Source organism: Tenrec ecaudatus, chromosome 8 (genome assembly GCF_050624435.1).
Source record: "Tenrec ecaudatus isolate mTenEca1 chromosome 8, mTenEca1.hap1, whole genome shotgun sequence".
NCBI lineage: Eukaryota > Metazoa > Chordata > Mammalia > Afrosoricida > Tenrecidae > Tenrec > Tenrec ecaudatus.
The window spans coordinates 42,427,665-42,443,233 of NC_134537.1; the positions used below are offsets into that span (position 1 = coordinate 42,427,665).

At 50.6% G+C, this 15,569-nt stretch overlaps 1 protein-coding gene across 1 annotated transcript; it reads right to left on the reverse strand.

The window, feature by feature from the left end:
* Positions 1 to 4,326: 4,326 nt before the first annotated feature.
* Positions 4,327 to 12,642, reverse strand: UMPS (uridine monophosphate synthetase). Its single transcript, XM_075556311.1, has 6 exons — positions 12,422 to 12,642; positions 11,159 to 11,312; positions 9,817 to 10,488; positions 7,796 to 7,971; positions 6,961 to 7,075; positions 4,327 to 4,673 (listed from the first exon to the last, which is right to left on the reverse strand). The coding sequence occupies exons 1-6, from the start codon at positions 12,575 to 12,577 to the stop codon at positions 4,504 to 4,506; spliced, it is 1,443 nt and encodes a 480-aa protein (XP_075412426.1). The 5' UTR covers positions 12,578 to 12,642; the 3' UTR covers positions 4,327 to 4,503.
* Between the last annotated feature and the right edge of the window lie 2,927 nt (positions 12,643 to 15,569).

The following is a 15,569-nucleotide window of genomic DNA, read 5'->3' on the forward strand; positions in this document are numbered from 1 at the left end:
TTTGCAACCACTGTGACAATCCATCTCATCGCAGGTCTTCAGTGAAAAGGAGGAAGATCTTCCACAAAATGGAAACTTCCCTCCACAGGACACAAGCTCCTCGGGATTTGCTTTCGTCAACATCGCCTAAGACACCTATGTTCTATGCAGACTGGTCCTGCCTCTCTGTCTGAATCCGTTTGTGCCTCAGAATTCGTGATGCTCGCAAATGTAGGCAGCCTGGGATTCTGCCGAGGTTCAGACGCCTGCAGCAGCAGTGGCAGCTACAGTAGCACAGGGCTGTTAGGCAGCCAGCTTAGGGACAGGGACTTATCCCTCCCATACCTGCAGAGGCCCCCATACAGATGGTTGGAAAGAAAATCTGGCAACCATTAGATGCCTATGCAGACCCCAAACTGAGCATGCTCATACTCAAGCTCCTGAGCCAGGTGGGAGGTACACCTGGGTGCCCAAACCAGGCCCAGGCTCATGACACCACCCAGGTGGGCTTAACTTTTAGCCAAGAGGGTCAACCAACACCATCAACCACACCTCTCCAGCCAGAGGCTTGAAATATCCTGGTTGTGGGAAGGAAGGCTGCTCTTACTTACCCTGCTCCTGGTCAGAGGTGGGTGGAGCGGAGGGTCTCCCTCCCTCTTGCAGGCACACATGCACCTGCTCCAGGCCTTCCCGGGGTCCACACGCTCTTAGCTCTAGGTCTTGGGCTTCTGGAATGCCCACCCCCAAGTTTTGTACATGTATTCTTTTCCACGTGGTTGTTTATGTCCAGTTAAAAACCCGAGTGGCTTCCGTGTGGCTTGGCATGCTTCCCAGAAACAGTATGTAGCCTTTTGAGACTGTACAATCTTAAACTTGTCTTGTCCTTCATAAGAACCCACTTGGATTACAAAACAGGCTTTGGAGTGAATTCTTTCTACATGCAAAGCAAGGAATGGAGGTATTACCCACTCCAGAAACTTTACAGTTCCTTCTCATCAAATAACAAAATCCCCAGGACGACCCCTGAAAAATACGTTTCCAGGGCCTCTCCCAAATGCACAGAAGCAGAGTCTCTGGTCCCTGCATTTGAAAGCAGTAGTGGGAACCAGGTGGTTTTGGGAGACTCCTCCTTTCCCCCACATTGCCTAGCATGACCCTGAGTCAGTGCCCTGGAGAAAGCAGAAAACACTTTGAAAGGGAGGAAGAAAGTAGGTGTTTCTCACCAGGAAGGAGGAAGATATCCCTGCACCCCCTTTCCCCCACACCTCCCCACACATCCTGTTTCATGCCAGAGCGGAGTATGGGGCACTCCAGGCAGTCGGTCCACCCCCGCCCCCCCCCGGAACTTGTTGTAAGGCAAACCTCAGTCCACCTCCCCAGTCAAACAGTCAAAACCTGGCCTCTGGGCCCAGCCATCTGCTTGCACCAGTCCTCCAGGTGACAGAGCAAGTCAGTAAGTAGGTCTTGAACGTTAGCACATCACCCTAAATGTACTTGCGGCTCCAGGACTTGTTTAGGCACCCTGCCATGGAGTGATGCTGATTCACAGCGACCCCGTAGGACAAGGCAACAGTGCCCCTATGGGTTTCCGTGACTGCCATGCTTTATGGGGGTCGAAGGTCTCCCAGAGACCCCAGAAGCTACTGCGAGTTAGAAAACACTCTTCTCCCTAACTTCCAATTCTTAGAAGCTGCCCCAGGGACCACAATACTTCCTTTTCCTCTTGGCCTGTATTTCTCCATATTTTGTTCCTGATACAAAAGGAATTTCCTTGCAGGTAGAGTGCTGTAATTCTGAAGTCCAAATGCAACTTTCGAGCTTCTCTGTGAGGCTGTGATAGAAACCTGAGCAGACAGTTGTGCTGTCTTGTTTTTGTGCATGTTATTATCTCCGCAGGTCTGTCTAGAAAAGATAGGCTGGAGGAACAATCTGGAGAAAATGGGACCGACAGTTCTTGGGGGACATGGGAGAGGGAGAGGTGGGGGGAAAGGTAGTAGTGTTAACAAATCCAGGGACAAGGGAACAAGTGATTCAAATCAGTGGTGAGGAGGGTGTAGGAGGCCTGGTAGGGTGTGATCAAGGGTAATGTAACCAAGAGTAATTACTGAAACCCAAATGAAGGCTGAGCATGATAGTGGGACAAGAGGAAAGTCAAAGGAAATAGAGGAAAGCGCTAGGAGGCAAAGGGCATTTATAGAGGTCTAAATAAAGGCATGTACATATGTAAATATATTTATATGATCGGGAAATAGATCTATGTGCATATATTTATAGGCTTAGTATTAAGGTAGCAGATGGACATTGAGTCTCCACTCAAGTACTCCCTCAATGCAAGAATACTTTGGTCTATTAAACTGGCATTCCATGACGCTCACCTTCCCGACACAATTGCTAAAGGCAAAGTGGGTGAATAAGTAAATGTGGTGAAGAAAGCTGATGGTGCCCAGCTATCAAAAGATATAGCATCTGGGATCTTAAAGGCTTGGAGGTAAACAAGCAGCCATCTAGCTCAGAAGCAACAAAGCCCACAGGGAAGAAGCACACCAGCCTGTGGCGTGATCACGAGGTGCCGAAGGGATCAGTTACCAGGCATCAATGAACAAAAAAATCATATTGTGTGCTCACCTCCCTGATATGATCACTGAAGACAAATGGGTACATAAGCAAATGTGAAGAAAGCTGATGGTGCCTGGTTATCAAAAGATATAGCGTCTGGAGTCTTAAAAGATTTGAAGGTAAACAAGTGGCCATCTAGCTTAGAAGCAGCAAAGCCCACAGGGAAGCACGCCAGCCTGTGCAATCACGAGGTGCTGAAGGTATCAGGTATCATCAGAACAAAAAAAATCATATCATTGTGAATTGGGAGGGGGGGAGGGCAGTGTGGTGACCCAAAGCCCATTTATAGGCCACTGGACACCCCCTTACAGAAGGGTCTCAGGGAGATGAGCCAGTCAGGGTGTGATGTAGCAACAATGAAAAATACAACTTTCCCCTAGTTCCTAAATGCTTCCTCCCCACCAACTATCATGATCCCAATTTTACCTTACAAATCTGGCTAGACCAGAGTATATACACTGGTCCAGATAGGAACTGGAAACACAGGGAATCCAGGACAGATGATCCCTTCAGGACCAGTGGTGTGAATGACAATACCGGGAGGGTGGGTTGGAAAGGGGGAACCGATTACAAGGATCAATATGTGAACTACTCCCTGGGGGACGAACAACAGAAAAGTGGGTAACGGGAGACATCGGAAAGTGCAAGATATGACAAAATAATAATTTATAAATTAGCAAGGGTTCATGAGGCATCAGGAGTGAGGGTAAAAAATGAGGAGCTGATACCAGGGGCTTAAGTGGAAAGCAAATGTTTTGAGAATGATGAGGGCAATGAATGTACAAATGTGCTTTACACAATTGATGTATGTATGGATTGTGATAAGAGTTGTATGAGCCCCTAATAAAATTAAACAAAAAAATCTGAGCAGAAACCCAGGTTGTGCCACGTAGGTTAAGTAGAGCAGCCAGGGAGGGGCCCAGCTGGCTTTGTGGGTCCTGAGGGTGCCGGGCTGGGCAGGAGAGCCAGGTGAGGGCAGAGTGGGCGATCTTGGTGGGAGCCTCAAGCCATCTGCTACGTGGACCCGGAATGTGTGGAGTGGAGCCACTTCAACTGTCACCCAAGTCCACCCCCTCTTCTTCTCAGACGATCCCAAACAGACCAGAGATGTAAAAATGGGGACAAGCTGTAATCATATGGGAAAACAGGGCCAGGGCCGGGAGCTATTTTCGTGAGAAGGGTGAGGCCTGCGGGGGGCGGGCTCGGCGGATGTCTCTCAGCAGGCCAGCTCTCAAGCGTTTGTTATCACAGGGCAGGCTGGCTCCCCGGCTGGCACGGTGTCATGTGGAATTCTCGGGCGAAGCCCTCACTGGAGCCTCAGCTAGGGGGGCACTGCTGCCTTGTCAGTACAGAAGGCGCAGGCGTTTGTGGGGGACCCAGGGAAGGCGAAAGGAAGCAGGGACAGTTTTTCACTGCGTCTCAGTTGCAGCCTAGGCAATGCAGTGCATCAGAACACTCCCCGCTCCCCGCCCTCCATCTGCTGAAACGAGAGCCAGGTAGGCATCTGGGGCCCCTGTGCACCCCCCTTCCCCTTTGGTGAGTGAGAAGCAGCAGCTCTGGAAACCAGAGGCATCTGGGTACCTAGACAATCACTTGCAAGCAGAAGGGGAATTGCTATTATTTAGACCTGAAACTAAAAGAGGCATCTGATCTAGAGAAAGGAGGAACGTGGAGACCCCAACCAAGACAGGCAGGGCTGGGGTTGCCTTCCCAATACCCACCTCAACAAACTAAGCTAGAAAATGAATTTATTACAACAATCCAGTATCACAAATCACCCGGCGTTTCCCTATGACCATGAGCCTGCCCAACCATCCCGGCACGTGTGGGGAGACCCAGCAGCGTCAGAGCTGCTCCTTGCAAGGGAGTGCGCCCGGGCCCCCAGGATCTTCAAGGCATGGAAAGAACTCACGCACCAAGTCTACTCAAGTAAGCTTCCCATGCGGCTTTCCTGTACATCTCGGCCGCTGCCAGACGATCCGCAGCTGCCAGGATGCCTCGGCCCACAATGACGACGTCGGAACCTCGCTTGCCGATAACGTCTTGCGGGCTGTTGTACTGCTGGCCGAGACTGTCCCCTGCAAAACCACAGCCGTCAGTTCAGCAGAAGACAGGAACGGGCCTGTCGCAAGTCACCTAAGCAGCTCTGCGTCCGGCTGTGTTCTCACTTTTCATTCTCCCCCAGGAGCAGATGCGCGTTAGAGACCACACAGCCGGGCAGAGGCTAACGGCAACCTTTGAACGATCAATTCTAGAGCACTTAACGCGCAACAACAAAATCCAAACAGGCAGGGAACCCCCGCAAAGAGGGTTTGAAACAAAATTGGAATAAACGAAATCTAAAAATTAACTGACCTCACAACTGAAGAAAACCTTAGCATACCATCAGGCCAACTCAGTGTGAGGGCGGTCTTCATGGCCGTCTCACCGGCCACTCCCACGTGCACACCTAACACTTGTCATTGTTTCACGCTCTTTAAAGCGCCTGTTTTGGAAGCATTTGGTTAAATGGTGACCTCTCTTTCAAATCAAGATGTGGCCTTAAAAAGTATTATGGATGGAACTGTGCCCCCAAGAACCCTCACCTCTCCACTTGTGGTTAGAATCCCGTTTGGGAATGGACGGTCTTTTTGTATCAACGCCACACGGTTGGACTGGGTGTGTTTTGAGTCCACCTCTCCAAGCTGTAAAAGGATGAGCGGAGGACGGCATGCCGCCACAGGGAGGCCTCAAAGGGACCAGGACCTTCTCCCCAAGCCGAGGAGGAGGGCTTCGCTAGGGCTGTGCTCCGCATGCACATGCGGCCTCCCAGACGGGGAGAAGACACTCTGCTCCTCAGTCCACCGCTGGACTGAGGCTAGAGGAGGCAGCAGTCTGGATTTGAACCCCACGATCTAGTCAGAGGACGGTCGGGGCTCATGTGCATGCTCTGTGCAGACACGTTTCCACAGATAGTGTGCACGGCACGCCTCCTTCCCCTGCAGGCCTCCTCTATGTAGTACGTGCTAGGCGCGCGGGCATGTTACTTCCATGGGCACGCTACACGTGAAAATGCACGGCAATCCTCTCAACCAGGGGTGTCCACTGGTTCCAGAATGGTAAGGTTCAAAGATGAAGGCTGACTGATCTCATACCCTTTGCGGTGTTCTAAACCCCAATCACTAGGTTCTCCTTCAGCTTCCTAGTCTCAGAAGCACCAGCTCTCCCACCGAGTCCCTTCAATAGGTGCACACTATTTACACAGCATTCCCGAAGCACGGAGTCCGTGGGAAGGGCTATGTGGTTCTTCAGAGAGCGCTCTACTTTTAGGAGCTTACAGCCTAGTGTAAGAGTATTCCAGAAATAAGTCACCTGCCAGAATGTGCAAGGATGTGTACAAGTTCTAAACTGTCTAACTGTGTTAACAAAACAAACACAGCACAGCCCATTCACAGGCACACACCGTGTGCAAAAGCACGAGCTAACTCCCGATGTGGAAGCACAGTGCAGCAGACACTTGGCATTGTGTACGCTGCAGTCCCCGTGCCCCCTCGGCACGTGAGTGTGCGCAGAGCCCGGTCTGAGAGGACCCATGGTCCTGAGTTGGGTGGCTGTCTCTGGAGAGGGGTGTGGACTGGGGGAAGACCAGCGTGCAGAGACGGCCACGAGAGCTCTACCTCGCCCGGAGGTAACAGAGAAGCAGGGAGGTCACCAACGGGGAATAAGCCAAGGGTCTGAGAGTAGTTGTGTAAACTGAGGACCCTGAAGAGCACACCCCTGCCTGTGACTACGCCTACCCTGTGAAGAAGGGGAGACATGGAAGGTGGGACCGAAAGACTCCTGTGCCCACGATGGCCACCTGTCGTGCTCAACTGCCTGTGCGGGGAAATAAACAGGCCATCCTTTCTTCCCCACTCAAATCCGGAGCGATGTTCCTGAGCCCCGGAGGACTGGGTCTTCACTGGAGGGCAGACAGTGAGAAAACACCGCCACCGCGTGCCTCAGAGTGCGGGGAAACTGGGCAGAGCCACTCCGAGAACCCCAACCCGCAGCAGCAGGCCGAAGGCCCAGCCATGCCCGGCAACAAAACACATATTGATTTTGGTTCAACTTGAGCACAGAGGTTCCTTTGGGGGCAACGTACTCAGGATATAGTTGGAAAACCCTAAACTATCACTTTTCTGGGCCTGTTTCAACTACAAATGGCTGTTTAAACTTTCACCTGACAATGAAACTAGGCTGCTTTGTGGATCTAGGTGGGGGTCACACGGCCACAGGGCTGGTTCCTCAGTTCTCCCCGGAAGCCTTTCTGGAGCGCCTGGGTATAAAGATGCACGTTTGATTTTCCTGTCTTGAGTCAGAATTATGACTGAGAAAGGGATTTACCTCCTGTTTGTAATTGAACTCCCGGAGTCAAATGAAGGAATTCTGGTTTGCTGCTCACTCGGGTGCCAGAAATAAAGCCCACCACAAAGTCAGAATGCTCCTCGGCCATTTTAACCTAGAAGGAATGTAAGCAGGCAGGTCATGGGACAACAGTGAACCACACATGATGACACAGAGCTCCACCAGCTGCCTTCTCCCGCGGCTGGAACCGGCGCTATTTCGGGTAGAAGGCACGTGACCGCCTTCTACCCGAAACAGATCCTCTTAGGCCAGCCTTGCTTGGAGAAGACCCTGAGAGACCCTGTTCTGTCCCACCTCCCAGCCGAGCATGCCCTCAAAGCACTGGGCTTTTCCCTGCGTGCCGGCACAAGGCGCGGCAGGCTTTGCACAATTACTTGAGATAACACTTGGCCTTGGGGTGAGCACTCTAGACTGCACTAGCACGGTATGGAGTCATAGTCGAGAACTGAAGGCATCTCCCTTCCGTTTTCCTCGTCTCAACTTCAGTACTTCTCAGAGTCAACGTTTCCCTGGGAGGCCTGGCTGCTTTCTGACCTGGCTCTTCCACGAGACGCCCCTTGTTGCACTCCTACCACCAAGGAGGACCACCGACAAACCAGGGATGTCCTTGAGGCGGGGAGGGTAATCCTTTGACTACCTATGTGGCTCTTAAAATCTGTTAAATGTCCACTACAAGATATCAAATGCGATTGGCGAGCAGGGGACTGGCTAACTAGCATGAACATGTTGTCACGCTGAAAAGGATCCCCCCGCACCCCCAGGTGGCAGACTCCAGATGCAGATGGTCCCTTCCCCTGCAGTCTCTGCTGCTCACCACTGCGTCTGTGTAGCCGCCGGTGGCCAAGGAGCCCGCGGAGCTCATCTCGGCAATCAGCAGGCACCCTCGCTGCAGCGGCAGGCCCACTTCTCGCAGGCCCTTCACCACGCCCGAGCCTGGCACCGCATGCACAGTCACTAGATCTGCCCAGGAAGCGATGTGAAAGACACCGGCTAAGAAAGAAGAGGCAGTTATTGGCTAACGTCCAAACAAAACCATTCACCACTCTGCTCACACCCACCGCCTTCAGTAGGAAAGAGCCGAGAGACAGCTGAACACGGGAGGGGCGCCAGTGACTGCAGACCCGCGTCACTGCACCGGACGGCTCCTGGGGTCTCTCAGGTTCTCCACTTGGCTTCGTAGCTATACGGATAAGACTGTTCCTTCATGCAGGCTCAAGTCTGTGACCGCTGATCAAGCTTACACAATCAGAAACGGACTGCAGTGAAGATGGGCATTGGTGGGGGGCGGAGGGGGCAGTCAGAGACATCGATACTAAGGAATTCCTCTGATGACACATTTTTATTGTGCGTGGGTTTCTCCACTTTACTCTTCTTTGGTTCTAATGCGCCTTCTTAGGAGGCCTGGTGGCGTAGCGGTTACTCACTGAGCTGCAAGGTCAGCAGTTTGAAACCACCAGCGGCTCTGAGACGGGGCACTTTCTACTCCCACCAGGAGTCGCAGCCTCAGAAACCCACAGCAGTTCTGCTGTCCTATCGGGCCGCCGCTATTAAGTCCGCACTAGTGAGCATGCGTTTGAATGTCAATTCCTTGGCTCCTGAAATGCCGGTGAACCCCTGGATTCCTTTCAAAGCTGATGGCAGGAACTTTTTGAGACTACATTCAAACCTGAAGTCTGTCTGTCCATGGCAGCCAGTGAGCTGTGGGAATGATGGCCACATGCACTCTGTGCCATGGAGTCGATCCCAGATCCCAGCTTAGTGACCCCCTGGCACTGGGTAGAGCCGCCCCTCTGGGTTCTGAGACTACAAACCCTTAAGGGAGCCGACGCCCTCATCTTTCTCCTGTGGAGTAGCTAGTAGTTTTGAACTGCTGACACTGCAGTTAGCAACTCAATGCTTAACTCACGATCCCATGATGCCTTCTAGTTACGAAGCAGAATGCCAGAGCCCGACCTATCTTAAAGAAACAGCTTAAAAACATGCACACGTGACGTTATTAACAGAAGCTGACCAAATGTTAGACGACAGAGCAGGGTGCTTGTTGCAAGGCGAGGTGAAAGAAGCCTTGTACGTGCGCAGCTCATAGTCCTAGTTTCTTCTGTCTGACCTGCTTTCCCCAGACTCCTACTCCTCCCTTCCCGCTGCCAAGCACTCCCCTACCGATGCACGAGAGAGGCGTCAACGAGCACTGGTGGGAAAGTTCCCCTTTCTTAGTTCCAGTTTCCCACAAACTCTTCGAAGCACCTGTATACAAACAATTTAACCTGTGCGGAAATCGCCAGCCATTTCTACGGCGACCGTCCCTGCTCAACATGGGGGCCACCTTGAGTATTTAGTGGACACGAAAGTAAACTGTCTTTGGCGGAAATAAAAAAAAACGTCGATAGAAAGTTTCCCCCCCCCTACTGAATATGTAGCTTAATTTTAGATTGAGTGTCCTTTGCTGGTTTTGACAAATGGTGCGCTGCCAGAGCCTGTGACTCAAGCCTGCCTGGAACTCACACCTTCCGTCTGATACCACGTTCTGCCAGGAAACGACCTCTCCTCAATTTTCAGTTCCAGAGCCTATAACAGGTAATAAGCTCCCATGGGGAGGAAGGAGCACGGGGAGCATGCCAGGGAATGGTTGGGGGGGGGGCACACGGCACACACCTGCCTGAGAAAAGTCAACCAACAACTCAGAGCCGGGGGAGGGAGAGAACAGAAACCCACAAGACCCCACTCAGATCCCCCTGGACTTTGAAAACCTGCTCCCCTGCTGGGCTTGCTTATGGGAGCCAACACCTCTCCTGCTCCCTTTCGCCCTCTCACCTGGGCTTCTCACCTACTACTTGCCTTCGTATTGCTTTTTCACTGTGTTGCCAATATCTGCAAATTTCCGGTCTTCAAATATTAAAAACTCATGACGCCTTGCCAGGGCTGTCAACTCCTTCATCACATCCAGAGTGAAGTCGTCCAGAATATCCACGTGAGTCTTGAGCAGGCAGATGCTGGGTCCTAAGGCATCGGCAAGCTGCAGCAGCTCCCTGGCCTCGGACACATCGGCAGACAGACAGAGGTTGGTCTCCTTCTTCTGCATTAACCGGAAAAGCCCCGCTGCGATGCTGTGGGTCCCGGGCAGCTCTGCCCGGGCTGCGAAGCTAAGTTCTCTGGGTGCTCTTGGCACTGAAGGGGGCACATTGCCAGCACCAGCAGGCACGAACACATTCTCCTGAATGAACCTCTTCACTCGCCCCACCATTTCAGCGTCGAGCTTCTGCTGCTGCTCAAGGATCTCCAGCATTTTGGACAAGGTGCACACGGCGTGGAGACGAATCCCGTGCGCCGCCAACATCTCCTTGCCCCCCTGCTCTCTGTCCAGGAGCACCACGGCATCCGTGACCTTGAGGCCCTCCTTCTGAAGAACCTCAACGGTCTCCAAAACACTGGAGCCACTGGTGACGATGTCCTCGATGATCAAACAGGTTTCCCCTGGATTCACGGCTCCTTCCACTAGACGCTTAGTCCCTACGGAAGAACAATGGTTGGTTTCGATTAATATGGATTTTTACACCTAAATATAGAAATTTATTATTTTTTTACAAGTCTTAAGTAAAATATAAGGAGTTCTAGTGGCACTGTCAGGTAAGCGCTGAGAACCGGCAGTTCAAACCCACCTGGTGCTCATGGATAAGACTTACAGACCCAGAAACCCTACGGAGCAGTTCTAGCTACTCTGCTCTCTTGGGAGGCTACGAGCCGGGGTTGAAGTAATGATAGTGGGTTTGGTTTGGATGTAAACATGAATTACAAGTAGGTATGTAACGTGAAGCATCTATGTCAAAGCAAGCTCTATCTTGCCTTATATATTTGGCACGTAGCTATGAATGAGATCAATTTATTCCCCACTCATCCATTTTGGAGTTCCTTTCTCTTTATTTATCATCTGCAATGCGCCAGGATTTCTATTTTATTTAGTGTCTCTGTATCCCCCAAGCAGCAGCGTACACAGTGTAACTAGCAAACTGTTTTACATACAATACACATAAACAGTGTTCAATGAATTTTACAATCCAATTTTCAAGTGCAGCTTTTCTTAAAGCATGATCCCTGCCATACAAAACAAACGACATCAATCTCAGGCAGTAGCAAAACGTCTAACAGGATCAAAATCATGCTCCCGTCACTTCAAATTTACCATAGTCCTTTTTTTCTTTCCTTCTAATAAGCATTGGAATCTGGTTGGTTGAACAGAGAACCGTGGCCATTGGCAAAGCTGTGTACGGCACTCCACACACAGTGTCAAAACTGATCTCTGCATTTCTGGCAGTTTGAAATAAAATGTCTGCGACCTGTTCAAAGACAAAACAAAACCCAAAAACGTATCTATTATTAAAGATGTTTTCAACCGTGTTTCAATCATTAGGAGAAATAGAACATCAGAAATAGTAATATTCTATAGGGAGTAATTCCACCCTATAAGAAATACAAACATCTTTTTTAAATGATCACTTCTAATCAGATTTACTTGGCTAGCCTCGACGGAGATTTTACTTGACGGGAGATTTGCTCCGAGGACATGAGATGCTGTAGAAGATCAGGATGAGGACTCCTACGCTCAAGGTCCTCCCATGTCCCCTGATCCCGGCCCACGCTTTCTTCCTGGAAGATGGCTTCGATTGAGATACTCCACAAGAACAGCGCCTGCGGTGGGAAGTCTTTTTAAAGTCTCCTTTTCCACATAAGCCATCACTGAAATGCAACCTAGCTGTCTCCGGGATAACTCCCACTTTGGAGCTCTATCGGGCGGGGCCAGTCCCTGGAAAGGGCAATTGTGCTTGGTAGAGGGGCAGGGGGAAAGGCGGCCTTTGACAAGATGGATTGGCACCAGGGGTCCACCATGAGAACAATTGTGAGGACCAGGCCCTGTTTCAGCGAGTTCTCCACAGAGCCGCTGTCACTTGGCACCGACTTGACGACACTTAACAACAATACCACGTGCTCAGTGAGCTGGCCTGCGAACTCCAAGTGTGGAGGAGAGGGAGAAAATGTGGCCATGGGCTCCCGCCACGAGCCACAGCCTTAGAAACCCTATGGAGCGATTCCACGCTAACCGGTCCCACGAAAACCAAACCAACGCATGAAGCTGCTGGGCAGTGAAAGAGAAGAAAGCGAGTTTCCTGCAAAGCACGTGTCCCAGCCAATTCAGGAAAAATCCAGGGCGGCTTCAAAAAAGTTGGTGGGGAAATTCCATGACTTTTTAATTCCATTTCTCCATGAGCTTTCTGAAGCCCCCTCTAGGGCCCCAAGACCGAAATACCCTCCACTGTGCGTGCTGCTGAGACCCGCGTTCCGGGCGGACGGCCGGGGGTGCCCGCCGGCTGGGCTTGGGCGCTCGCCCACCTTTCTAGTGCTGCGCCCCCCCCTTTCCCAGCCCCGGGTCCCTTTCCCAGGCAAGCACCTGGCTCAGGAGACGTGGCCGAGAAACGATGCCCCGCAGGTCAATGTAGACGGGGGAGGACAGCCCGCTTTTCAGCACAAAGTCCCCGAACTTGAAAGCCTGTACGTCGTACAGACAGGTTACCAACGGCGCCAAGGAGGCAGGGACGGCCGCCATCGTCGCACGTGGCCGGCTGGCTCCGAGACCCACCGCGCGCGCCCGGCCCCGGCGCGCCGCCGATGACGTCAGCCGCGAAGCCCCACCCTGCCCCGGCGCGCCGACGACGTCAGCCGAGAAGCCGCGCCCGGCCCCGGCGCGCAGATGACGTCAGCCGCGAAGCCCCGCCCCCAGGCTTCCGGGAGTCCGGTCTGGCGCGCTCGCCTTCCGGTGCGCCCCGGGCTCCTGGAGGGCGGCGCCGAGCGCTCGCTGGACGCGGTGCCTGCAGGTAGTTGATTGATCCTGGGATCTCCTAGCCTCTCCAGAGAGTCTATCGGAATCCTAACCATGTTCTGTAGCTTCCCTTTGCGCCAGACGTTTTTCAAGTCTGATTCGGGGGCTCCTCCGCGGGGGTTCGAATTACCCACATCCTATTCTTCAGACTAGCATCTAGTTAGTGGCCTTTACTTGCCCAAATGGAATAAAACTTCCCGAAGGCAGGCCCCCTTGCTCAATTAGCTCAGCAGCATCTGATACAAGACAATTGAGTAAGCAGATGGCCCGTTGGACGATTAAAGTGCCTGCCTGGCAGCCTGGCAGGTGTGTTACTGCACCCGCTGGCTCAGTGCCTGGAGTCCCCGGAGGAGGTGTGTGTGTTCATGTGCACTAGAGTATCGCGGGTGTTTGGGAACATGACGGGTGCTTAGCGGATGGGGCAGGAAGAAAGGGGGTCTCGGGATGGATTTATTACTATGAAGGTAATCAAGAGGATAACTTTTCTAGCCAATCGGACAACCCAAGCTTATTTAGTCTTTAGAAAACCCTTAAGTTGGAGACATTTCCCATTATGTGTAGAGTAAAATATATGATTCGAATTCACCAAACGGATTCTGATTTCATTTCTATAACGGTTTCCTTTTTTTCATGATTATATATTTTTAAATCATTTTATTAGGGGCTCATACAACTCTTACTACAATCCATACATACATCAATTGTGTAATGCACATTTGTACATTCATTGCCCTCATCATTCTCAAAACATTTGCTCGCCATTTAAGTCCCTGGCATCAGCTCCTCGTTATCCCCCCCCCATGAACCACTGAAAATTTATAAATTATTTTGTCATATCTTACACTAACATCTCCCTTCACTCACTTTTCTGTTGTCCCTCCCCCAGGGAGGAGGTTATATGTAGATACTTGTAATCGGTTCCCCCTTCCCACCCCACCCTTAATGGTTCCCTTTCTTTGAAGAGTACTGGTCAGCATTTGAAGAGGCCACACTTGACACATCCGCGTAGATGCAGTAAAACCTCGATGAAAGAGCTAAATGTTCAAATGTTTTTGCCCATCTTGCCCAAAGTGAGTTCACCAAGGCACTTCTATCCCTAACCTAACAGTGTGGCTAATTGACAGTGTACTGGCATCTCATTTGCACTTGGGCAGCACAAGCTGAGTCACTGAAGCCCGATCCTGTCTGCATAAGCCCACGAGGCCCCTGGGTTTCATACCTCGGTGCAGCAACTTGTGAGACCCAGCCCAGATGACCTGCCAACCGTCTAAACACATCACTGCATAAAACAGAATGGCATCAATACCAGACCCGAGGCTTCCTTTCATGGTTTTGATAGGGAAATGTCCCAGAGTCCTTCTCTGGGGCAGAAAGTTACCCTTGATGGGAAAAAGTTATATAATAATGTGATGCTTTCAGGTACCTGGTATCTGGGGGAGGAGAGGGGAAAATTACCCTTTTCATGAAGCAAAAGTTTTAATTAGGAAAAGTAGACAATAAACAATGACAGCTGGAAAGAATATCTTTAGTGTAGTATATTTATAGGAATGCATAACATGAGATGTACACTTTGAAGCTTCTTCCATAACTTAGAACATTTACTGTAGTAGTAACAGGACAGCAGGTTGCCACTTCACCGCATTACACATGAGTGATTTTGACTTACAAATAAAATATTTACAGCCCACCTTTACAAAATGACTGTGTGGATACAAAATGAACGACCACAGGAAAAAAAAGGCTAGAACAACCAAAAACCCCAGAGGATACACTTAAGGCAGACCAGCAAGACACTGAAATAATTAAGGCTGTGGAACTCTGCACCTTGAAAATAGAGAGCTAGTTATCAATACTGTGGAGTGGTTTTAAGATTGTTAACAAGCCTGATGGATGCATGTGTTGATATGTATATGTGTAGTGGTCCCTATGGGGAAACCTGTCCACTTACTGGATCAGGCCTTTTATCAGTATGGCCAGAAGAGCTCACCCATAAACTCTTAGGAGACATTGGGATCACTCAAAATCAGCAGGTGCTGCTGCAAACCCATTCTTAATAACTCAAATATAATGATACTTCTGGCTCCTGTTAAATCGAATAAACGAATAGAGTTCCATTCTGATGTTTCAGGCTCTGTAAACTTGGCTTTGTGGACTTCAGAACACAGCACATAAGTTCCCAAGGAAGTAGAATTTTTCCCAACTCAAATCAACCCCGGTGGTTTTGAATGGCTCTACATGGTTTTCCCACTGAAAAAAAGTGACCCATCTCAGCTGTCTGCAAATGGATAGATTTCTGCATATGAGCAATAACATATACATACATATTATACACTATGTACATGTACCGATGTACACATATCCATGTTTTCCAACCGTTTGCACTTTGTTCTCTGACTGGGATCTCATTGTGAAGAGTAGTCGAGTTTATTCACAGTCTTCGTGTTTGTCCCGCTCTTTTCACCCCCTTTCCCCGTAGAGTAGGTCGGCATTTGGCAGAAACAAAGTAAAAGCACCAGGGTCCAAAAAAATCACAGAGATGACAGATTATGGCTTCCGTTAGTAAGAGAACAGGTTGGTTTTGTGGACTTCAAGCTCATAACGAGAGTCTCTGAGGTCAAACGCTACTAGTCCCCATAGTGCTTCAGAATGGACTTACTTCGTGATACGAGCCAGGCAGTGACAGAATTCCTGTGTTACCTGTTCTGTTTGCTGTTGGCAG

Bases quoted from the DNA above. Each gene is read 5' to 3' on its own strand.
- UMPS (XM_075556311.1), bottom strand. From the start codon at position 12,577: ATGGCGGCCGTCCCTGCCTCCTTGGCGCCGTTGGTAACCTGTCTGTAC. The intron at 7,972-9,816 runs GCAAGTAGTAGG...CTTCTTTCTTAG, and splicing joins AGTGAAAAAGCAATACGAAG to CCGGTGTCTTTCACATCGCT. The intron at 4,674-6,960 runs GTAAATCCCTTT...GTGGTTTTGCAG, and splicing joins AGTTCAATTACAAACAGGAG to GGGACAGTCTCGGCCAGCAG.